Source organism: Platichthys flesus, chromosome 19, assembly GCF_949316205.1.
Source record: "Platichthys flesus chromosome 19, fPlaFle2.1, whole genome shotgun sequence".
Classification (NCBI taxonomy): Eukaryota; Metazoa; Chordata; class Actinopteri; order Pleuronectiformes; family Pleuronectidae; genus Platichthys; species Platichthys flesus.
The window spans coordinates 11,915,636-11,939,709 of record NC_084963.1 but is presented as its reverse complement, the minus strand read 5'-3'; the positions used below and the strand labels follow the sequence as shown (position 1 = coordinate 11,939,709).

Here is a 24,074-nt window from a genome sequence, read left to right as displayed (position 1 = left end):
TGTGACATTTGAACATGTGTTATAATTCACAACCTTTTTTCATGACCCGTTAATATATTTAATCAGTGCTCACGCTGACTAAGAGGGAGTCGTCCTGTCTTCACACAAGAGCCCTGGTTAGATTCTGAGCCCTGTTATGTTGTTTTGCAGCCGGGTCTCATGTGTTTGAGTGAATGTCAAGGTTTTTAAGAGACAGTGAATGTGGGACAGAGGCTTGATGCTGATCTGAATATTGGCCCGGCTCCTGATACAATGTTGTCAGGTTTCTTCAATGATCTTTATCCCAGGGAGGAGATCAAAGTGTTCTCCACCGCTGAGCTGAAGTCTCTCAGAAATGGCCTGCGGGCCGTCACACGCTTGATCTCTGCCGGTGGAGTGCAATGGAGGTGTGAGTGTTAAAGGGGTGGCTGTGACTGAGGGGGTTCAGCAGTCTTCCTCTGACCGGAAGGTCGTCCGTTTGTTCCCAGTCTTCCTCATCTGCATGCCGAATTCTTCTTGGGCAAGACATTGAACGCCTAATTGCCCCCTATAGAAAGTCCTGCCCATAGGTGCACTGTATTAATTGTCCTGTAAAGCACTTGAGTGGTCGATTTGATTTAAAAGTAACTTGGTGTTCTGAGAACAAAAATGAGGTGACACATTTTTGTTTGTGTGCAAGATGCGTCATCGGGCTAACAGACAAACACATGCTTAATTACATCATTGGGAGTTTACAGTGTCCTGAATCAGACTAACACAAACAGCTGATTGGAACAGAAATTAAATGCCTTTCTTTTTATCTTACAGGGGCCTCCAGGAGCACCAGGAAAGGATGGGCGAAAGGTGAGGTCGCACCCTGTCAGTTTATATAAAAAAAAAATTCATCAATTCATTATATACACTGTAAGTGCTACAGGGGGCGGGGCATTGAGGCATCGTTTGGGTGCATTAAGAAAGTACTGCTGACCAGTTGTGATCAGATCACTCAGGACAGATATCTATAGCACTGAACTGGTTCAGAGACAATCACACATATTGAACATTTTGAGTCTACTGTTAACATAACTCCAATCTGCATCCTGTGTGAGGAAGTCAGAGTATCCAGAGATCGTGCTGAGAGACCCTGGCTGAACCAGGAGTCAGACGGAGATCCTTCTTGCTGTGAGGCGACAGTGCTAACCGCTAACCTTCCATACCGCCAGTTTGTTTTGCCTCAATTGTTTCTCGACCTCTCCAGAAAAGCACTCGGCAGCTTCCAGGATACTGACAAACCGATTCAGTTGGATGTTGCACAGGCAGAGTTAGTCCCTGCAGACGGCTGGATCACTGTACTACAAGTTGCTACAAGCAGCTTTGAGAGAGGAAAACTAAAGAGATTTCAGCAGTTTGCATAATTGTGGGTACAACATGAGCAAAAGCCGTGTAGGTTGAAATGATGTGGCTTGTACAAAAACATCCTGGTATAATGTGTTCTGTCAGTATTTATGTTAGGTGAGGTTTTCACAGTTGGTCATGATTTCTCTCTTAAATCAGAAATGACCCAATTCCCAAGTGGCTGAGGCCAACAGCTGGTATTTTAAGTGGCAACCATGGACGTATTATCCATGGTGGTTACTGAGCAGCTTCTACCTGGTGGCCACAGTGACGACTGTGGATCCCTCAAGGTTATTGCAATTAATTCAAATATCACACAGATTACACGAGAAGTACTTCTGGATTTGCCACCGGGAGGTAGTACCCACATTTCAAAAGTAACTGGAATGTTTTTCTCTCCTGGGAGGCCTGAGGCTAAGTGTTGAAGAAAGAGGCTCCAGCAGATGGTTAAGCCTCATATTATGGAGGCACAATGCAGAACCCATCCCGGTTACAGTGAGATTTGTGTCAGCATTTTTCACAATGTTGGCACTAAACCTGATTTGCCAGCATCTTTTGCTGCCATGTTTGTGTCATTGATAGACAAACATCAAATGGAGATGTAAGAGAAACTCTGCTTTTACCAACGGAGATAATATGGACATCATCAAAGACAAATAACAACGGTGGCCATCCAATGATTAGCCACAAAACAGACCTCTTGAGTAATTGAAGCTCTGTTGTCCTGCAGGATGTCAGAACCTGTTCAGACCACAGCAGTTTTTAAAGATGGATGATGCATCTCCACTTCCTCCCCCTATCCAGAAATAAAGAGTTCGGGCGCAACAAGGTCCCTCTGATACACGCAATATCCCCATCTCATCCACTAAGATGGAGGAGGCATGCTCTGCTACCTGATCTGTGACACACTATCACACGTCAGAACTCCAATTGATCAATATCTGGTTTAGATGCTGTACGACAACGTGCTTTGAGGATAAGATTTTGCGATGTGTATAAAGTTGAGGCTGATTTATTACAACATTACTCGTTACTAGTGGATTATACCTCTTTTACACCAATATTAGCAAGTATAGGGTTGTTTTTTTAAAACACAGGCTAACCCTCAAAAAAAGCTGAAGGGTGAAAACGCACTCTTTCACCTCGCTGTCTCGCCAAATTAGCGTTTTCACCCAGGTGTCATGTTTCCATCACTGCCGATAAAAACCTGTGTCTACTGCAGAGTCATTTGACCCAGTAGTTACTGCCTCTTGTATCCATTCCCATTTCAGACAAAAGCCAGATGTTGGTGGGAGCTAGTGGTTTTTTTGACCAATGGAAAAGGGGCTTTAGTGTAATTTTGATAAGAGATGTTGTTACTTGTCATCAAGAATGACCAGTCACCCACGTCTCGCTGAGGAACATAAGTATAAGGTTCTTGTGGGTTTGCTCAGCTCGTGGATCATGTACGGTGCAATTTAGGTGCATCTGTTGACACAGCACCTCTGTATTCCTTCAGTATGTTTGTGTGGATAGATGGAGGGTGATGCTTATCTGTGTCTCTGAGTTACAAATCCAAACCATCTGCCAAAACACTCACAGCCCCACCGTGACCCTGAGCCATGCCGGCTCACCACAGCCTCGGTAGCCTGGTGAACGTGTGTACATGCTACCGGAGGTCAACAGGCCGCCGTGATCATGTCACAGTCAAGCTACCATTACATTATGTTACACTAAGAGCCCCTTTTTCTCTTTGATGGCCACTGAGGAGACACAGCAAGGAATCGTTTGACATTTTGGTAAATGCAGGCACTCGCTTTCACAGTGAACAAGTTGGAAATGAAGATTGATACCAGCGTCATTCAAGGAAGCTACAGCAGGGATGGAATTAGCTTTGCTCAGCTCAGCGTAAAGACTGGATGCAAGGGCAAACATTGAGGCCTGGCTCTCCCCAGAGTTCCGAAATACACCCACTAATACTGCTGCTCAAGAGCACATGGCATCAACTGTATTGGAAATGAAAGGTTGTGGTTTTTGATGCAGAGCTAGGACCATTTCTCTCTGCAGGGAACAGGGACTGACACCATCACAGCACTTACAGTAACTCATAACTCGTGTTTTCACATTTCAGGTCAATGCGTGGATTAAATAACCGAGATACAACAGAGTCAATTAGTGAACTTGAGATGTGAGGTGAAGCTTTGGAAACAGCCGGGTTAGCTGTTGTCTCCTGTGTCCAGTCTTTGTGCTGAGCTACCAGCACCCGTGCCATATTTGAGGCACAGACATAACAATCGTATTGATTATGTTATTCTCGTTTTATTCTCAGTTAGAAAAAAAAAAAATATTATTTTAACTAGCTAAGGCCCAGTATTTCTTGAAAATTTGACATTTGTACTCACTCTCATCCTGATCTTGACTTTCTGTGTCAGGGAAATTGTGACTAATACATTTTCTAAGTATCTTGAATACTGTGTGTGACAATATTTGAAAAGCATGTATTAATCCAAGTTCCCTGACACCCCGTATATCCGGCTCCTTATCTAGAAAGCTCTCTCATGTTTTTTCCCACTGTAATTCATCTGGACTGAATATTTGTTTTGTTTCCTCAGGGGGATAGAGGCGCTCCTGGGCCCGTCGGACCACCAGTAAGACTTTGATAATGAAGCCCCACTGTTGTAACTTGTTACTAATACTCAGAACTAAACTTAATCTACAGAACAGATTTTAGAGTAATTGTTGTCTTAGATAATAACTGATGGTGCTAATGCTAACATATCAGGAGATGTTCAGTACCAACAATTTTTTTAGACTTCACGCACTGGAAAGACACACAGGATATGATGTTACTTCACCCGAGCACAGGGACAATCTCTTTCTTTAGTGGTACATTATCACAACCTCCTCCGTGCTGACATGTTTGTCAGTAGCGCTAGTCTCTGCAACCCCTCTAGTGGATGCATTGCCTAACAACCATGCCAACGTAAAGGACTCATGTGTCGTTTTGAATTGGATTTATCTGTTTTGGTACATAAATGCAGCATAAACAAGCCTTTACATTAGCTTTATTTCTCCATTTAATATTTAAATAAAGTTTGTCTCATGATTCATATTCGGCACATTTTTCTACCAGGGTCCTCCAGGCTCCTTTAATTTCCTGCTCGTGCTCATGGCTGACATCCGCAACGACATCGCGGAACTGCAGAGCAAGGTGTACGGTCAGCGGTTGCCCTCGCCGGTGGACGACTTCTCCACGGCCCCCGACAGCTGGAGGGTCAACACGGACAGTCTGGACACGGGATCAGGGGACGGCGACAAAGAAGCTCCATTTTGAACAGGTGGAGAAGAGGAGGAAACCAGACGGGACTGACTGTGACTGAAATATTTAAAGAGGGTCGATTGAAAGACTGTATGCCGGATGTCAATACTGAAAGTGGTTTGATTTTGTTATTTTTTTATTTAACTGTATAAACTATATATGTCTTTTCATCACAGATGTTTATTTTTGTATGCTATACAAGAGTATATGTAATTTTATAACAAAATGAGCAGACTGTGCAGATGCATGTATTTTTTAATTGGATGTTTTCAGAAACATATTGTTCCTTCACAGCACATTAAACAAGTCTCTCGTGGAAGCTGTTTGCTCCTCATTGCTTTGTGACACATCTTGTGCTCTGGTCCGTTTGAAGGCATTTGGCAAAGAGATTCAAGCAGCAGGGACATTGGACTCCACAGCCTTCTGTCCTCATCTGTGAGGTACGAGTAAAAAGAGATGGAAAAGAAAACTAAGGGCTGTGCTGCTTAACAACAGCTTGTCCTCGTGCATCTTCTCTAGACCTCAGATTATCTCTGGAAAAACTAAGGGCGGTTTGTATAACTGCATTTTCATCAAACCAAATACGCACAAGTCAATAGAGAGTAACAACTTTGCAATGTTCACTTAATTCACCTGATCAGAGATTTGACTTTGTGGCTATGGATAGTTAGTCTATAAAGAACAGTGGTGTTATGCCAGTTTCCCAGCTTACAGTTATATTAGGTTATAGTTTACTTGTTTATTGACGTTGTGTAAAACCAGTAAGACTTTAACTCAGGTGCTGCAGGAAACTGTCAATCCAAAGTTGTCATTGTGTCGTTGTTGCTCCCCACTAACTGTGAAATCGAATGCACATCTGAACTCAACTCAGTTTACATTAGTGGCTTCATGGATGAGATGACTTTCTAACACCATTTCCCTCTATACACCACTAGAGGGCGACCTACTCAAAGCCAACAATCTAATTCACTGACATTTGTGATAGTCTGGTTAACTTCATGTCATCAGGTTTTCTACAGTGTCACAGCACTGAGAAATAAATTAAATATATTTCTTATTATGGTATTTTGCCATATTCAGATTAACTATCTGTTGCAGTTGTAGTCAAGAGGTTGGAATTGTTGATAAATACATAAAATAAATCAGATTAAATAAACAAAATATGTCTTGTTTAAAACTGTCACATAGTTTCCTACAAACAGTTTATTACATGTTTGTATACTGCTTATTACCAGCCTCAATAAAATACTGACAGCTTTGAAGTCTGATATTATATGTTCTCCTTCAGTTTTTCTGGAAGAGGCAGCTGGGCCTCCGAAGTGAGAACGAGGTCTTGGTGTTAGGTTTCTAGCTGCGTTTTTGATATAGTGGTACAGCCTTTCCTGAAGTCATGAACTTTGTAGTTTTGTTCTTTTTGCTGCTCATAACTCATATTTATCTCACTCTGTCTTCATTTGGAAGAGGAGAAGCTGCAGACACGATCTGAGGGGGGGGGGGGGGGGGACAAGATGATGTCACTTTATTTTCAGCAAAAACAAGAGCACGCAATAAAACTCAAAACAGACCTGTTCAAGAATCCTTCAGTGTCGTTTATCCGCGCTGATCCAAACATGTTGTAACTTCCCTCCAAATACTTCATCAACCACAGGAGAATAAAAAAACTAAGCACATCTGTTTAGAGAGAAGGAGAACTTTACATGACTGATTTCTTATTTTTCTGGTCTTACACATGTAATAATAATCTAATAATGTGACAAATGATAATAGGCGGATATGTCTCCATGACATTTTTTTTTTTACTTGTTTCTGTGTTATTTGACAATTAAACCAATAAAATGTCAATATGTGCATTTTTTATTTTCTCATATTCTTTCTCGAGCCTCGATAATAGTTTTTCATCCATTATTGTCAGTGTGGGTCAAGGTTAACCTAACCAGCTCTGGTTTCTCTTTTTCATCAACTTTTTATTGCATATTTGTCACGTGCAGTTAACAATGTTTGTAGAGATTCAGTTCCAGTAAATCTTGAACTACGATCGTTATCAGCAACTAGAAATAAAACCATTGCCCTGCAGAAAACACCCCTCAACAATAAATTGAATTAGATAAACACTACCAAAAGTTCACTTAAATAACAACAATAATATTAATAATAATTGATTTCACAGCATTAGACTAGCAAGGTACTTTAGGATGTATTATAGATAACATGAATAATTGAAATAAAACAAAATGGTAAAATAAAACCAATGATTCAATCTAATAAGTGAGGGAGAGATGTCATGTTGACTGATCTGAGATTTGAACAATCCAATGGAGTCCAGCTGCCAGATGTGACAGAGTCGTGGCCCCTTCACGTTTAAAAAGAGATCATTACACACTGTCTCTGGTTTCTTCTCCAAACTGTCATTCTTCATTTTTGGGGGAAACTATTACAGGGCGGACATCATCCAGTGCCGCCCCTTTGTCCACTAGGTGGCAGTCATTTCTCAGTCACATTACAGTGTGTGCTGATCAAAGTTTACAGGCCTTTGAATGATGCACAGCGAACAGTGTTGGTGAACTCATTAAACTTTTGCAGTTCAAAGAGGAGCAGATGAAGACGATCAAAACACAATCATGAATAAAGCTTTGTGGACATTTTCCCTCAGCTTCACTTTTCCTCTTTTATGTCCTGACTTAGCGATAGCAGATCATTATTATTTATTAACATCAAGAGTGTCCTGTCTCTGTCGGTTAAATTATCAAAACAAATTGTGTGTATTATTACATATACAATAACTAACAGTCAAATGCAACAAACAGTCTTTCCTGTGAACTAATGTGAAAATAACCATGTAATCTGATTAACTATCAATATTATCATCATGCCAACCCTCATTTTATATTATGTATAAAATATCACATGGAGAGGGATCCTTTAAAACTTTCCAAAGCCTCCTACATCAAACGCAACATCACTGTTGACATGTTGTCCGTTTCAGAAGAGAAGAGCCGATGTCATTATTTGCTTTTGATTAAAGAGCGGCCGATATTAAAACTCCTGCGCACATCTTCACAACAAGGTCCTGATAGAGGGGACGTGTACAAAAAAAACTTCATAAATTTCTCCCCAAAATCCTCTCTGGAAGTAATTAATCACCATCATACAAGCCTTTAAAGATTTCAAATATTTCCTGAAGTGGCCCCTTGTTCCTAATTATATCTCCCTGCTCGTCCCCCTCATTATTTAGAACTATACCCACAAAGGGACGCGATGCTGAATGGGAGCTGTCACCCAGCCCCCTCCCAAAGAAAATGTTACATAGCAAATGAATGAGTGAGTTACTGTGCGGCGATAAAAGGCCTTAATGAGGTAATTTTATTAGTAGTGACTGCCCAGAACTGTTGGACGCAGATGGAAACAAACAGAGAGGGGCAGCATAGAGAAAATTAGTGTTACCCAATTCATTAATTAATACATTAGTGTGGGCAGCAAATTAACTGCCCCAAAAATCCCCCATTCAGTGAAGATTATGATGGAGAAAGAAAATACATTGTTGCCCTCCAACGTAATTACAAGACAGTGCAAATTCAATTCTAATGAGGCGAAAGGCACCCCCTTAACATGCATCCCCTATTTCCCCCTCTAAAAGGGGCTCGCTCTTAAGTTTAAGGAAGTCCTGAGAGTGAAGGAGACAATAATGAGAGATCGGCCCGGCCCTGAGTGCTTTATACGCTGCAAACAGGTAAAGAGGATTGAATGGCTCTCTTTCTGGGACTCCTGGGGGGCCTGTCTTCCCAGCACAACAACACTTGGCCCTGAGAAAAGGGGTCCACCGAGGAGCCGGGGGGTGGGAGTGGGGGGATGAATGGACCTGTGCTGCAGTGGGTCAGACTGAATGGCCACAAGTTCTTCAATGGTTGCAAACTCTGTTGTGTCGGGGGGGACTCCACACATGTACACAAACACAAACACACACACACACACACACACACACACACACACAGGAGCACACGTAGACGGCCCTAACCCCTCCACCTCTCCCTCTCATCGAGTTATCTTTACACAGGCTTTGTCTCCTCTAATTGGAGCTGATGAGGGACTAATTGGTAGCTTTTTTTACAACACCCAGTACTTAAGCGATGGCAAACCGAGGGAGGCGGCATGAGTGGAGTTAATGAGAGGCTTTGCACAAATAAAAGATTTAGTGCAGGCCCGTTTCACAGAATGGGAGAAAAAGGAAAGTTGAGGATATCCTTTGTGTCCTCGCCATCTTTCACTCATGTGCAGGTATCTGAAAAGGCGAGGGAGCGGTGGAGGGCACACATGCGGCCGCCCCCCGAAACGTTGAGCACTTACTTGTGCGCATAAAGGGATCTGCGCCGTATTGTTTGGGCTCCACAGTTTAGTGTGTCTGTTAATAATGAGAAAAAGGGCTGCTCCTCAAATGAATGTGGCACAGTCCTCAGTGGACAATAAGTGGCCTCTCTTGCCTGGACCACACTGGACCGTGTTGAGGCAATCAGAAGCAAAGGTCCTGGTCCCTCTGCATTGTGGAGGGTGACGTGTCCAACAAACAATACAGCAGCAGGTTATATGAAAGCATTTCTTTTTAGGTGATTGATGCAAAATATTAATAATCAGAGTAAAAATCTGGTCTTGGTTATAATAAATGAGGCTTGTCTCTGGTTGGGTGTCCATCCATAGAGTAAGTGATGCACAGAGATGCACTGCAGGAATGTGTGTGTGAATAGGTGGATAGCAAGTTTGTACCATAAAGCAATTTGAGTGGACATCAACACCATTTACCATTACTCACTAATTTACTCCTGTCTTCCTGGATCAGTTCGAGATTTGTTTCCTGGTGGCAAACTCAAGAGCACAGCAGGTTGGACCACGGGACGTTTCCCGAGCATGCCGTCATCCCAGCAGACATCTGCGTTCATGTGATAATGGTTTGCTTTGTGCCTCCTAACACCGCGAAGCAACAGGCTTCATTAACTAAGCCGACGCGTCACACCAGGAGGTGACCGGCCACTCTCCCTTTCCCCCTAATGTGACACAGGGGTAATACAAACATCTTCGAATGCCCTGTGGAGCCCCATACATCGCACAAATGTTATTTGTTTTGTCCGATTAGGCCAATTCAGAGGCTCTAAAACCAAAAGACGACGTAAAACCTGCCCAAAACCATACAAAGAAAACATTAAGATACGAGGTCCATTAGTGAAAACCAGGAAATAAGTAAAAGAGCTAATTAAACTACATCGATAGATATATGCAGACTGGATACATCTAAGAAGAAGGCTAGAGTATTATTTCAATTTGAGTTGAGACGTCATTATTTAACGCTCCAGTTATAACAGTATCGCCGCAAAAACGCCAATCCACTCGCCATCAACTCCAAGATTACAGCGTTGTGTAATTCACTGGCCAAATATTTGTGCTGACTCGTGATAAACTATTCACAGTCTCAGTGACCCATTAACATCCTACAGGATCCCCCATTGTCCGCCACTAAATGGGCCCATTAGCATCGCCATTGTCATTTAAATCCCCTGTTTCCCAACAAAGAGCGCGGTTTAACTTTCTAATGGGGGACTTCCTCGGACAAAGCGCGGAGGCCTCTAATTTCTCTGCTTCCTAAATCCACTGGAAACCTGTTGGAGTTCATCGCGTTTCAGATGCTACACGAAAGTTAGCATCTCAGTTCTAATTTCATGTACTTCACTTAGAATCTCGTGCTTTATGATATTGTCGAGGTGTCCTATAATTCTCAGTCATTCTTTAATGTGTAATTGATCTTATTGTATATCTAATTATATTTTATTATTTTACATTAATAATTGTGTTTTATTTGTATTACTTGCACATGATGTACATTTTACTGTCCTTTTGTTGTACCATTAGACCTGTAAAGCACTTTGGTCAACCAAGTGGTTGTAGATGTGCCATATAAATACTTTATATTGTCTCCAGTAGCAAGGGTTGTTAGTGAACTAACTAATAAGGTGTGATCTTCTCCCTAAATTTCCCTGTTCAGATCACTATTTGGAACTAATCTTACAAAAAGCAATGATTCCTCATTCCTCACCATGTGTTCCATTATTGTGTCTCTCAAAACTCAACGTTGACAGAGAAAAGAAAAAGTAATCAGCCTTTTTTGATTTTGTCTTTGAGCTGATTTTTACTGTACGCCATGGAAGCTGTGTTTTCATTGTTTTTTTATTTAGTTTGTCTGTGTATTAGCCAGACTATGCAAAAACTACGGAACCAATTGTATTGAAATATGCTGGAAGGCTGTGATATGGGCCAGGGAAGAATCCCTCTACTTTTGGAGCAGATTCAATAAAGGGAGTGGATCAGGGAAATTCTATTTTCACTTTCTTTAACATCGCGTTTCTCAAAGTCTTTATTAATTTCTGAAGAAATGTTGCAAAGCTCTTTTTAAAGAACACAGGCATGTGTTCAACGCAATCAGTAATAATACGTAGGTGGCCAATTAGCCTCGATGGAGGTATGCACCCTCCAAGTGCCCTTCTAGTATACCTCTGATCAAAAAAAAGGAGCAGACCAGCCACGTCCATGTATCTCATATAAAGGAAACGCTCATGAAATGAGGCATAACACCTGACTGGGGTAAACACCATGCAGCTCAGTCCTTGCCATTTGCTGATCATTTGCCAGAGTGGTCAAAATCCCCAGATTAGTGTCACCACAATAGCCTGTTGTTGTCCTGACGTTGGTTCCTGAACCAGTAATCACAGCCCCTCACAGAAAGTGATGTTGCGCCTCCAGGAGGAAGCTGATTTAGAGTAAATAGAAAGTGAGTGGCACACAATTGTGTCGTTTCCCCGTCCCCCACTGAGGCTTTCAGACAGCTCATGGCAGCATGAAAGCTCCTGCAGCCGACATGACTTAAGTCACCTCACCTTTCACCGACCTCATGCAGGCCCACGAGCCGCTGAGGAGCAGCAACTGAAGGAAGGCCATCACCATGTGGGTTTTCTTTATATTTGATATGTTTATTGTTTGTTACATCATTGTTTTCTTTAAGACTAATACAGGACAGATGACCATTTGGGGGGGGTGTGGTAAAGGTTTACCATGGGTGCAGTCTGTGCAGGATGTATATGTGTTAGACATCAGAAACAACAGACACTAAACTCATAGACTAATGCTATAATTAAATTACCATATATATTAGTATTACAGTTTATCATAATGGCAGCTTTATACCTGATTGACAGGCAAGAATAGATTATAATAAGCCTTAATCCAAGATACAAGCCATGTAGTGTACTCTCTAGTAACCCTAGCAGTTTACTGTTTATTTGAGGGGGCACCATGTGGTGCTGCCCTCCGTACTGTTACTTACACTGCTACGCCCCTGCTCATAGATTGTGTTGAGAATAGAGAGAGAGAGAGAGCGAGAGAGAGAGGGGCAGAGATCAATAATACACGGAGGTAGATAGATAGAGAGAGAGAGAGAGAGAGAGAGAGATGGGGAGAGAGAGGGGGAGTGAGAGGTAGAAGGTAGATAATGAAGAGAAAGAGAGACAGTGAGAGAGTGAGAGAGAGAAGGTAGAGAATGAACTGAAAAAGAGAGGGGGAGAGTGAGAAGGGAGAAGGTAGAGAATGGAGAGGGAGAGAGAGAAGATAGAGAATGAAGTGAAAGAGAGAGGGGGTAAGAGTGAGAAGGTAGAGAATGGATAGAGAGTGAGAGAGAGAAGGTAGATAATGAAGTGAAAGAGAGAAAAAGATGGTAAGAGAGAGAGAAGAGGGAGAGGGAGAAAAAGAGAGAAATGAAGTGAGAGAGAAGAGAGAGAGAAAGAGAGAGAGAGAGAGAGAGAGAGAGAGAGAGAGAGAGAGAGAGAGAGAGAATGAAGAAGAATGGGGGGGGGGGAGAGACAGAGAATGAGTGAGACACAGGAACCGTCCAATGAGAAAACGCCCTGTTGGCCCTCCAGGCTTCCCGTCATGCCCCTGTTCTGAGCGCTACGTCAGCAGTGATACAAACATGGCGGAGTCCTCAGCGCGGCTGCCGGGGTGCACCGCTCCTGCATTGATATTAACTTTCCTCACCACGTTATTATTCCAGCGCAGCGTCGGGGACATCGTCTCAGGTGCGTCCACGACGGAGGAGGCTCTTCACCGGCGCTTCGAGTACAAATACAGCTTCAAGGGTCCTCACCTGGCGCAGACCGACGGCAGTATCCCCTTCTGGATCCACTCGGGAAGTAAGTTCGTGTCCAGCTGTCAACACACAGCTGCTCGGCCTCCGGCTCCGGCACCGACACTCTGTGTGAATGCAGTCCGCTCAGAGGCGTCATGTCAGCGGCTTGTTTCCGCTCTGCACCTCTCATTCTGTGGGCACAGCGGTTTGTGTCTTTCATTCAAAACCTCGTTAGCAAACTGATGGATTTAAGCAGCCGAGCTTCACCTCAAAGTCCCGGTGACACTCACACCCGTGTACAAATACAACCCAGGGTTTAGAACAGGACATTAAAGGTTCTGATTCCTGCAGGAGTCTGTACTGACACATGCATGTGAAGTGTTGAACTTTCCTCCTCAGGGAACAGGCCTTTGGATTCTTGCATCACACAGTGAGTTGTCCAGCTGCTGACATGAGCGATCAATACAGAGATTACACATACTCCCTGTAACCCAGCGTCAATGTGTCTGAGCTTTATCAATGAATCTACACATTATTCTAATGTTTAATCCAGAAATCAACACATTGATAAACTACATTGATACTCAAGTGGAAACTTCTGGTGAGTTTTTTCATCAAGACATGAATCATTTTATGTGAAAAGCCCTGTCTCAAAACATCGTGAAAATAAATTCCTGGATCTGCACCGAAATTGAATGGGCTCTTCCCCGACCCACACCGCATCCTTCCACTAAGTCTCCTGGTAATCTGTCCCAGTAGTTTTTTTGCATGATATTACTAACTGTCAAACAAACGCGGTTAAAAACATCAACTTTTTTGGCAGAGGTAAAACTTTAGAAAGCCATTCTCACAGTTCCCTTGAGTCCACATAGATCTCCTCCGGCTTCTCCTGCCTCCTCAGTGTGGTCCCTTAGTAAACAGTGGTTTTCACAGAGGTGACCGGAAAGCAGGAGGCTGACATTACAAGGAGCCAGCAGCAGGACTCAAAACCCAACTTAAAACCCTCAGGCAGCCATTACGCACAAGTTGTTTGTTTTGTCCCAGCAACAGCCCAAAACTCAAAGTTAACTGTCACATCAGGTGAAGACGAACAATTAAGCTTCATCAATGAACTACACTGACACTGGGTAAAGTTTGGTGTTATTGCTTTACAAGATAACTAAAGAAAAGAGTACAAACTAAAGTATTCAAGTTATAATTATATTTAAAAGAGAAAAGCAGCAAGTATTTCTAGTGGCATTTTCTGAATTTCCCACAGGATTAATAAAGTATCCATCTTTCTATCTATCTATCTATCTATTAACAACTAGGATGGCTCTCAGTAGGAAGAGTTCCTCCACCAAGGCCCAACAGTCTCCTTACATTAAAACAAGCCACATCAAGTTGCACACTCATCGATATCAGTTCCCTCAATATTTCTGATATGTTACATCAACACCCATGTATTATTCCCTGGGAAATTGGCGAAAATGTTGCAATGGTTACCATCAAACTTTGGTGTGTTCTTTCCTGACCCATACCACATCCCGCCACCAAGTTTCTTGGAAATCTGACCGGTAGTTTTGGAGTCATCTTTCTTACAAACAGACACAGGTGTAAGCACAGCACAAGGGCACAAATCCTAATGTGACGTCTTGATTGTACAAACAGACAATCAGAAGAAAATATCCTGTGTCTCAAGTATCTAAAGAATTTACTGGGGGGAAATAAATAAACAATACTATAAGATCGCTGAAATGGAAATCTAACCAATAGGTTGCTGAATTCATAGACAACCATTAGACAGGGTATTGTTTCCGTAGAGACCATCAAACTTAACGTGTCACTGAAACGTTCTTCTCTCCTCCAACACAGATGCTATCCCCAGTGCAGACCAGGTGCGCATCACCCCGTCTCTCAGGAGCCAGAAGGGCTCCGTGTGGACGAAGAACCCAGTCAACTTCGAACACTGGGAGGCCGAGGTGACCTTCAGAGTATCTGGAAGAGGCAGGATGGGAGCGGACGGTTTGGTAAGGAGGGGGACACTGCCAGGGATAAAAACTCTCTAGAGAATTTCATATAGTGTACAAGTCATTAGTGATCAACACTGAGCTGAGATACTCAATGTATTTACTACTGCATGATCTATACTATCGGCTGGGTATTACACCATAATACTTTTAATAGAAAACAAACGGTGTCTGTGGCATCAAGCATCAAGAACATGACAATTTGAAATGCTTGATGATATTGTCGCTGTCTTTTGCAAATATTTCATAATCTGAATCACCATAACATTCTCCATATGAATGTTATTCTTTAGGAATAAAATAAATGAAAAAGTTGTAAAACAAATGCCAATATTCCCCAAAATAAGGTCTGAAAAGTTTTGTGTTTACATTGTTAAAGAAGCTGATGCATCATCAAAATCAATCCCCAAATCTATATTGCACGGCCCTGCAATATATCTTTACTCCACAACTTTACAGTTTATCATACCAAATATCATATTTGAAATTAAAGAACTAAAAAACTAAAGAAATTAAACCTTACCATACATTTATCCGATAAACACAGTTAGCTTGTAATTGGAGCTGAGAATAAGATCTACTGTATTAAGGCACCTGCTGCCTCGCAGACTCTGGAGGTCATGAATGGAAAAACCTGTATCTGAAGCGAAGGTGCACTCCCTGTTTCAGGAGGAGTGTCATGCCCACAGGGGGAAATGACAAGCAGCTCCACACCTGGGGAAAACAACAGTTTTCTATTTGCAGTATTTAAGCCAAACTAAACTGATGAGAAGAAATGACTGTTGTTCACAGACCGGAACATGACAGGCGATGTAGGAGTTGAATTGTGCTTACAAGTTATTAGAAAACAATCTAATATTATTATAAATATAATCTTATACTGATCAGAACATTATTCAACATTATATAACATCATAAGACAACACAATGAAGTCAGAAAATATATAATGACTTTATATTGGAAATGGAATCATTGCAATTTGATAAACAATAAAGCCCAGCTGCAATCTGGTGTTATTAAATGAATAAACAAAGCATAGCCTGATTGTATATATATATATATATATATATAGCTAGCGTATATACAGCGTGCACACAGGGTACCACTTTTTAATCTTTTGTTTTACAAATGTCACTGAAACAATAATTTAAATTAAGTATGTGTGCTATTTTCTTTTGTGTTGACAGGCTGTGTGGTTCACAACATCACAAGGCCTCGACGGCCCAGTGTACGGAGCCGCCGACCACTGGAACGGACTCGGAATTTTCTTTGACTCTTTTGACAACGATGGAAAGGTCAGTGTCAGCTTAACACTAAATTCTTTAGGCTGTTTGCACACTACTATGTTTTTAGTTTGAAAACACATCACAGTTGCTACGTTCACGCCTGCCTTCCACACTACTCTGTAGTTTTCAAGTGCTTTACACAATCAATGACACAGCTGCATTGAATGGTCACAAGACTGTTACTCATTTGGAGCTTGTGCGAACTTAAGTCAGTTTCGCCATTTTACAGTTAAAAAGTATTTACATATTATTTGCTTTCTGTTCCTAAATGAGTCTTATGTGGAGCTTTGTAAACAGCACCTGAGCAGACTCACAGCTGACTCAGATTCAGTCTTTTTTTGCAGCGAGTTAAAAAAAATCCTCCTCTCTTGTTTGATTGTTATCAACTGCTAAAATCAAAAAGGTTTGGAAAATATTGTTGATCGCTGTCGTGCAAAACAAGTCATTTACACATCACGTCACATTTGAGAAGTGTTTATCTGTGCTCAGGTACCAGTTTGATATTTTGCCATGAGATTACCTAAAATACATTTACTTGATGCGAAGGATTAATGCATCTCCTTGTCGTCTCATCCTCATTCCAGAAAAATAACCCGTCCATAATTGTTGTGGGAAACAATGGCAACCTTGCTTATGACCACCAAAAGTAAGTAAACAGTTCTCTTGCCTAGATTTGATGTCATCACCAACTCAAATTTTTTAACAACTTAAAGAAGATTAGGAAATATCATTATATTTGCTTGGAAAGTAAATAATCCTCCATTTTTCCTAATCTCCCCCGAGCCAGTGAAAGCTTTAAATCACTCTTTCAATTCCAGGTTGTCTTAGAGTTCAGTGTTTTCCAAACCGAGTGTTTACAAAAACAGACATTCATTTGTATTCACTTATATATTAGAGGTTCATACCCCTTGATCCTACTGTCCTTTTCCCAACTCATGATGACGTGGAGCCTTGGTTTAGTTCTGTTTTTTTCTGACAATTTTGTTTTCATCTGGCAGTGACGGCACCACTCAAGCCCTCGGCACATGCTTACGAGACTTCCGCAACAAACCGTATCCTGTCCGAGCCAAAATAACATACTACAAGAAGACACTGACGGTAGGAAGCATCCCGGACACACAGCCCTATGGCAAATGCTGAGAATCCCTTATATACAGCCTCTTATATATATATATATATATATATATATATATATATATATATATATATATATATATATATATATATATATATATATATATATATATATATATAAAGCTGATGATCTTCTTACAGACATATCGGTGTATAAAATAAACAATGCAGAAAAACTCTGTATTTGTTTACATTGTAGTGAGGGTTTGATAATGACACCTTAGAAATTAAAGAAAAAAAAATATAGACAGATATAATAAATTGGTCAATGTCAGTACAGTATTTTTATTAGCTGCAGCATCGTTCCTTTTTCCTCCTCAGGTGATGATCAACAACGGTTTCACTCCAGACAGAGACGACTATGAGTTCTGCACAAAGATTGACAACATGGTCATTCCCAATGAGGGCTTCTTTGGCATTTCAGCTGCCACCGGTGGTTTAGCAGGTACTACTCTGTTCTCTACTATAAACAAAAAGAATCAGGGCATCTCCCCACCATAACTATATGCTCATTATTTCATTAGTGTGATATTACTCCATTATTAAAGTGTTCTACCCTCACAGCCTAATTATTTTGGGATGACGAGTCACATTATTACTGTTATTAATGACATTTTGTGACCTGTTGAGATATTACTCATGCTTTTGAATAACTGTTACCCTGTTGTAGTAAACAAACCATAACATTACAAAGGTAGAATCAGTTTATTACTCTGTATTTACCAGGTTTTTCCCAAGATTTTGCTCCTTATTACTATGCTGTATTTTCAGTAAGCTTCTCTTGTCATTTTCTAATTCAAAATTGCTTTCCTCCCTCAGATGACCATGATGTCTTGTCCTTCTTGTTATTCAGACTCACAGAACCAGGCCAGCAACCGGTAACTACACTTTCCTAGAGCTCCTCATTCTCTCCAAGTCCTGTGTGCAACTTACTTTTCTGTGGCTGTGTGTGTCTCTGTGTGCGCATGCCCGCATGTGCACAATATAGCCTAAGCTTGGCCTCTATTGAGCTCAGAGTGGGCTTTTTTTTTGTCTTCTCCATTGAAGCCTCCACCTGAATCTGAGATTCCTAAAGAAGAGAAGGACAAGTACCAGGAGGAATTTCAGAACTTCCAGCAAGAGCTCGACAAAAAGAAAGAGGAGTTTCAGAAAGAGCACCCAGACGTCCATGGAGAGCCAAGTTAGTGTTCTGAAATCATACAGCCCAATTAATTATGTTAAAGCCACAGGGTAAAATATCAATAAGAGTAAAATTGTATAATTTCTTTTCTTATAATCTCTTTCTATATTAAAGGAACAAACTCGATAAAAAATTTGGAAATGTACAAATTTCTGAATCATAATTTACTAAATAACATGAACATCTCCAAATTGCCCCATAGAAGGTTTGTTGATTTAATTTCAGTTGGTTTTAATCTTAACATTTTGGTTCTCCTCTTTAGTTGAGGACCAGTACGAGAGCGTGAACGACAGGGAGATCCGGCAGGTGTTTGAAGGCCAGAACCGGATCCATCTGGAGATCAAGCAGCTCCACCGGCAGCTCGCCATGATCCTGGACGAGCAGCGCAGATACGTCTCCGTTATCACCGATGAGGTCGCCAAAAAGGGGGCGAACGTCGAGTCGGAACAGGTGAGCCTTTCATTGCCAGAATTGTTTACACCAGATCCACACAGTGAGAATCAGTTCAGGATTATAAAAAAAAACACTAATCTACAAGTGTAAACCTGCTTAAACAGTGAAATAAAGCTTTAAAAGCAAATGGCCATTTAACATGCACTTCAGTGACATTCTTGTGTTTTCCTTCCAATAAACTGTTTTTATGACAGGTTAGCCAAACTTATAAACCTGATTTTATGACAGCTTGTGTTTGATCACGCTGTGCTGTATTTGTCTTCTAGGTCGATTCTGCCAATCCACAGTTGAGCACCGTGTTGTCTACCCAGCAGGAGGTTCTCAGAAACCTGAACGAGTTGAAGTAAGTAACAGCAGCATCCATTGTTGCGGATTTTCGATTCTTAAAACGAGCTGTTGTTTGTGCAACCGCAGATGAACAGAGCGGTATGTGATACTCCAGAAAAACAAGGGAAATCCTGCCGGTAATTCCCTGAAATCATATTTAATCTCAGGATGCAGTGGCTGCAATATCGCAGGTGTCTGCCTGCCTGATAATCCAGCCACTGCTTCCTCCACACTCAGTCCGCTTGTGTCCGGTCTCTGCTTGTGTTGTTGACAAGGTAAAAATATGATGATTAGTTAAGAATTAAGTTTTAAAATCCTGACTGATTTTGAAATCAGGAGAACATGAGGAGAATCTTCACAGACATTCTTCTCTATTGTCTTAAGAAAGATAAGAAAATAAGGGCACATCACCCAAAACTGGATGGGGAAGAGTTGCTGTAACGTAAAGAAAGAAAGCAGAAGGCGAAATGAGTCTGGAAGAAAAAATGGATGGAGAGACAGGGTCAACAAGGGTTATCTATTCTTCTGGTTAGATTTGAACTGTTAAAATATCTGTCAACAGTCGCATGCTAGTTGAAGTTAGCCTCAGACTGTTGACCATTGTGCGTCCGAACCATCAGCTTACTGGTTTCACCGTACAAATAATCCTCCTGATTTTAAATAATTATTATCAACATGTTTGATAAATATCGGTGCTGCCCAGATCTTCTGTGGGCACTTCGGGAGGTTTAAGAAATGCTCTGCTCACCAGATTTCTCCAGCGATTCTCTGGGTGGCGGAATCAGGGTCATATCGGCCTGGAACTCCTTTAGTCTGATCCCAGATAAAGAAAGTAATTTATTTTAAATATATTATTCCACATAATAAGAATCCTGTCATTGCTGAGGCACAGTGTGATAGGTACAGTAAAGCCCAGCTGTAATCTTCCTCTCCTTCAACTGTAAAAAAAAAACTCCTTATCACTCTCAGATCACAGCCTTCACAGATTTTAATGCCAAGATAATACAGCTTAAGAGATTTTATGATGGTGTGCCTTCCACAGCAGAGACCCAGATGACTGTTTGATTTTGGTACTTACCGTGAGTAAGCCTGATTAGGTATAGAGAATGTAATTTTTTGATGTGGAGCGCTTTTATTTTGTAAATAACATATTTGTGCTTTTGTACGGCTCATGTAAGGTGCTTGTGGGTTTAGTCATTGTGAGCACGCAAGAGATTTAAAAAAAGAATAAAAAGAAGAAGTAGTCATCCTCAGAACCAAAGATTAGAGAGTGGATTTAAATCATTACTTTCCTTAGTTTCCCTAAATAAAATATTCAGCTAGTTGTTTAATTATAGCTTCACTTTTAGCTCAGCTTGTAATTGTTGAGAACATTTTAATGTTTTTTATTTTCCTCATCAAATTGTGCCCTTTCAAAAATCAACAGTGTTAATTTATTCAGTAATTGACCTGTAGCGGCCATCCCACCATCTGCATAAAGAATTAATCAGAATCACAAGATATTAAATATTTTATTTCATGTAACATTAATCTCTTAGTCTCATGTATCATAAAAGAACCAAGCTGTTTATATGCCCTAAATCCAACAGGACATTCATCCTCAATTGACTCTCCATACATGATTTTCTTTATTTCATCGCTGACCCATAACTCACATGGACTCTGACTTGTCTCATATATTTAATTCCACACAGACGCCTCCATAAGTGAATTAAATCGTATAGACAGCAGAAAAAAGTTTCGGTAATTTCCAGAAAGCACATTAGCAGAGTTGTCAATCGAAGAGGAGATGTTGCAGCTGAATGAACTGACACGTTAACTATGTTCAGACCTGCGGCAAAAAGGCGGCAGCTGCTTCATTTTGTGTGCTAATGTGAGCGACTGATCTGTATTACCTCGTAGATTAAGCTCTCAGTCTATCCTGACCCGTCTTTTTAAACACCCAAGTTGATGATAGGACTTCATCCGAGACTCCAAGGAGGGCTTTCCGCTCATAAATGGGTCAGTTGTGGTAAATAAAGATTAGATGTCGGCTTTAATAAATGCTCACTTACTTTCTCAAGGGAGATTTTTTGTTGTCCTCTCCCCCTCTCTATGCGAAACAAATTAGATTTTGTTTATGTGTCATCCCCAGCCGTCCTCTCAGACCGCAGCCATGTGGCCGAGCAAGAAAAGGCCACATCTTAGCACCATTTTTGTCCTTATAAGATTAGTCGTCTTTAAATACATCTGTCATACACAGCAAAACACAGTTTCCTTCCAATTGATTTCTTGTCACAAACGGGACTTACGCTGCTGGAATTCCTTTTTCTTTGTAATCGTCTTAGATGTGTTTAAGATGATAAAGGAAACTTATTGCTTCCTCCCTGTAAGTAATCAGCCTTGAGAAATTTCATTTTGTTAAGAAATATGATCCCAGCTTAGACATTTTTCATTCTCTCCTGAGAATGGTTTATTTTGCATTTTAACCTCATTTACTTCTGAAAGTGAAAGTAAAGACACAGAGGACTGGAGGCAGCACTGTTCGATCATCCATGTTGATGTCTGTTGGAGTAATGAGTCACGGACATTTCACAAATAGTAACTTGAGAAAATACGATAATCAGGCCGAGACAGTTGCAGTGACACAAAACTAAAATATAATCTTTCCAGAATCTTGGCTCTGCTCTTGATTCATAACAATCCGCCGTTTTAGAATAGAAAACGTATTACTTGTATTTATTGACCATAAACATAACAGGATGTGTATATCCTATTATCAGATATTTGCATTAACTTTTAACCCTATTAACTTAACCCTATTTAACATGTATGCCATCTAGATTCTATATGGCATATACCAAATTGTATATGCTCTTGAATGCATATACTATACTCTATACACTCAAACTGCCGTATTGTATTTGCTCTAAGTATACAACATCATATTGTATATGCAATAAATGGCATATACCGTTCTGAAAACGCTGTAGATGGGTTTAGCATCATGACGAGAGTCTGGATTACATATTGCAGATAGTGTTCCTGGGTTTTTTTTATTAACCTCCTGTACTTGTAATCTGTTGTAAGAACATGTTTTCATAGGGGATTAATTTAGCAATCATGACCTCTTTTATCAGATGGTAATTTTCTGTTTTCAAACTTTGAGAATATGCAGCCTCTTGTGAATAGGGATTAAAAGATTAATTTAGGACTATTTGTATGATGGAAAATAAAGGATACCACACAGCATATTACTGTATGTTCTGTTTCCAAACGCATGTATCAGACTGTGAAAGGTAAACAGACTAGACTGTATTGGTGACATGTTTATTGGGTTTTCAAAGGCTGTGGGACTGAAGATGTATTTGAAAGAGGCATAGTGTTCCTCTACCGGGACTGTGATCCCTTTGTGCGTCCTCTCCTCGTCTCTGCAGAAGCTCCTTCCACGAGTCGCTGAAACAGATCGGCTCGGCCCAGCACCAGGGGAACGCAGCTGGTATCGGAACATATGAGACCATTCAGCACTTCAACGAAATCAAGGAGCATCTGCACACGGTCAAAAGAGACGTGGATCACCTGGTGCAGCGCAGTGCTCAGGTACAGATCAGAGACTCACACCGACCCATCAGCTACTTGCACACATGCACTGAACTCTCCGAGATGCTGAAAGTGAAAAAGCTAAATCTTTGAGTCATTTTCTCCAGACCTCGACACAAACTTTTCCTGCTAGTCCCCAGTAGAATGTCGGGATCTTTTTTAAAGTGAGCCCATTTGAGAACACGGGAGGAAAATGTCCAGAAGCTTCACAGAGAGGGAGTGGGTGTGTTGATGATGTTTCTAACAGCGACTGATGCAAAACTGCAACAAAAATTTACATAACAAATAGAATGCAAATATCGATAAGATGCCATACACTTAGACAAAGATCTCTGAGACATTAGAAGGACATTGAGATACCAGAGTGTTTGGGGATAAGGACCGATGCTGGTGTTGATGTGCTGTAAACGGAAACATCAGCAAATTTGATGAATCGCTTTCTACGTATTCTACCCAAACATCTCTCTTTTGGCTGAATGATGTTTTCCTGTTGGTGTGAAGCGTCTGACTCGGCAACCTCCGTCTGCATTCTTCATTTGAGAAAGGCAAACTCCGGAAAATGCCCAGACACATTTTCTTGAGTTTCTCTCTAAGAAGTACTACGACAGTTAGAAGAGTTCACTCTACTGAATCTTATTCTGTGTGTTTTCCCATGTAGAATCCTGCTGAGAAGATCGTAAAGTGCCCTGACCCGCCTCCCGTGCCTTCCTGCTTATCCACCATTCATTTTATAATCTTCATCGTCATCCAATCAGTCCTCTTCTTCTGCTACATCATGTACAAGTAAGACTCATGCATTTTTTTTTGTACATTTCTATGTGCTTAAAAGATCGACGGCTTTTTAATAAATTCTCTGTTTCTCCTTTTCCCTCGTGTAGAACTCAACAAGAAGCTGCAGCAAAGAAATTCTTTTGATGAGATTCTGAAAATGAAAGTGTGTAAATTAGGGACTGTCCATTTTGGTAATTTGTTTTGGTTTAAATATTTTCAGATTGTAAGTTATTTTTTTTGAAAAGAATAGTTTTTTCGATGGAGTTTATTTTAATGAATTGCAGATTTTTAATTTGATCAATCATTGTGTATAAATGCTAGTGTGAGACTTCCATCCTGATGCTATAACTTCCTTGCAGTATTTCTGATCAGTCAGATCCGTAGATTTTGTTTTCGAAAGCTGAATCTGCCACAGTCCAATTCCACGAAACCAACCTGAAAACAAATGAAATCAACCTGTGTTTTGACTTGTGCAATTTTGTATAAAAGAATGCTGAGCACTTGGTGAACAAAACTCAAAGAGCC

The 24,074-nt window shown here is 40.9% G+C and overlaps 2 protein-coding genes across 3 annotated transcripts in view; both read left to right on the top strand.

Annotated features, from left to right (window-relative positions):
• The window catches only part of ccbe1 (collagen and calcium binding EGF domains 1), a 33,618-nt gene extending 27,120 nt beyond the window's left edge, over window positions 1-6,498 (top strand). For both annotated transcript variants that reach the window (XM_062413534.1, XM_062413533.1), the window contains exons 9-11: window positions 787-822; window positions 3,945-3,980; window positions 4,466-6,498. In XM_062413534.1, coding sequence (XP_062269518.1) covers window positions 787-822; window positions 3,945-3,980; window positions 4,466-4,666 — 273 coding nt within the window. In that variant the 3' untranslated portion in view covers window positions 4,667-6,498. The remainder of the gene's footprint in view (window positions 1-786; window positions 823-3,944; window positions 3,981-4,465) is intronic.
• A 6,089-nt stretch (window positions 6,499-12,587) lies between these two features.
• Window positions 12,588-24,069, top strand: lman1 (lectin, mannose-binding, 1). Its single transcript, XM_062412603.1, has 13 exons — window positions 12,588-12,873; window positions 14,664-14,818; window positions 16,007-16,114; window positions 16,690-16,751; window positions 17,104-17,203; window positions 17,561-17,684; window positions 18,059-18,117; window positions 18,287-18,419; window positions 18,682-18,869; window positions 19,139-19,215; window positions 22,616-22,778; window positions 23,437-23,561; window positions 23,657-24,069. The coding sequence occupies exons 1-13, from the start codon at window positions 12,654-12,656 to the stop codon at window positions 23,691-23,693; spliced, it is 1,551 nt and encodes a 516-aa protein (XP_062268587.1). The 5' UTR covers window positions 12,588-12,653; the 3' UTR covers window positions 23,694-24,069.
• Window positions 24,070-24,074: the final 5 nt, after the last annotated feature.

Coding starts and splice junctions, on each gene's coding strand:
- lman1 (XM_062412603.1), top strand. CDS start 12,654: ATGGCGGAGTCCTCAGCGCGGCTGCCGGGGTGCACCGCTCCTGCATTG. Junction 17,204..17,560: donor ACTACAAGAAGACACTGACG/GTAGGAAGCATC, acceptor TTTCCTCCTCAG/GTGATGATCAACAACGGTTT. Junction 18,420..18,681: donor AGACGTCCATGGAGAGCCAA/GTTAGTGTTCTG, acceptor TCTCCTCTTTAG/TTGAGGACCAGTACGAGAGC.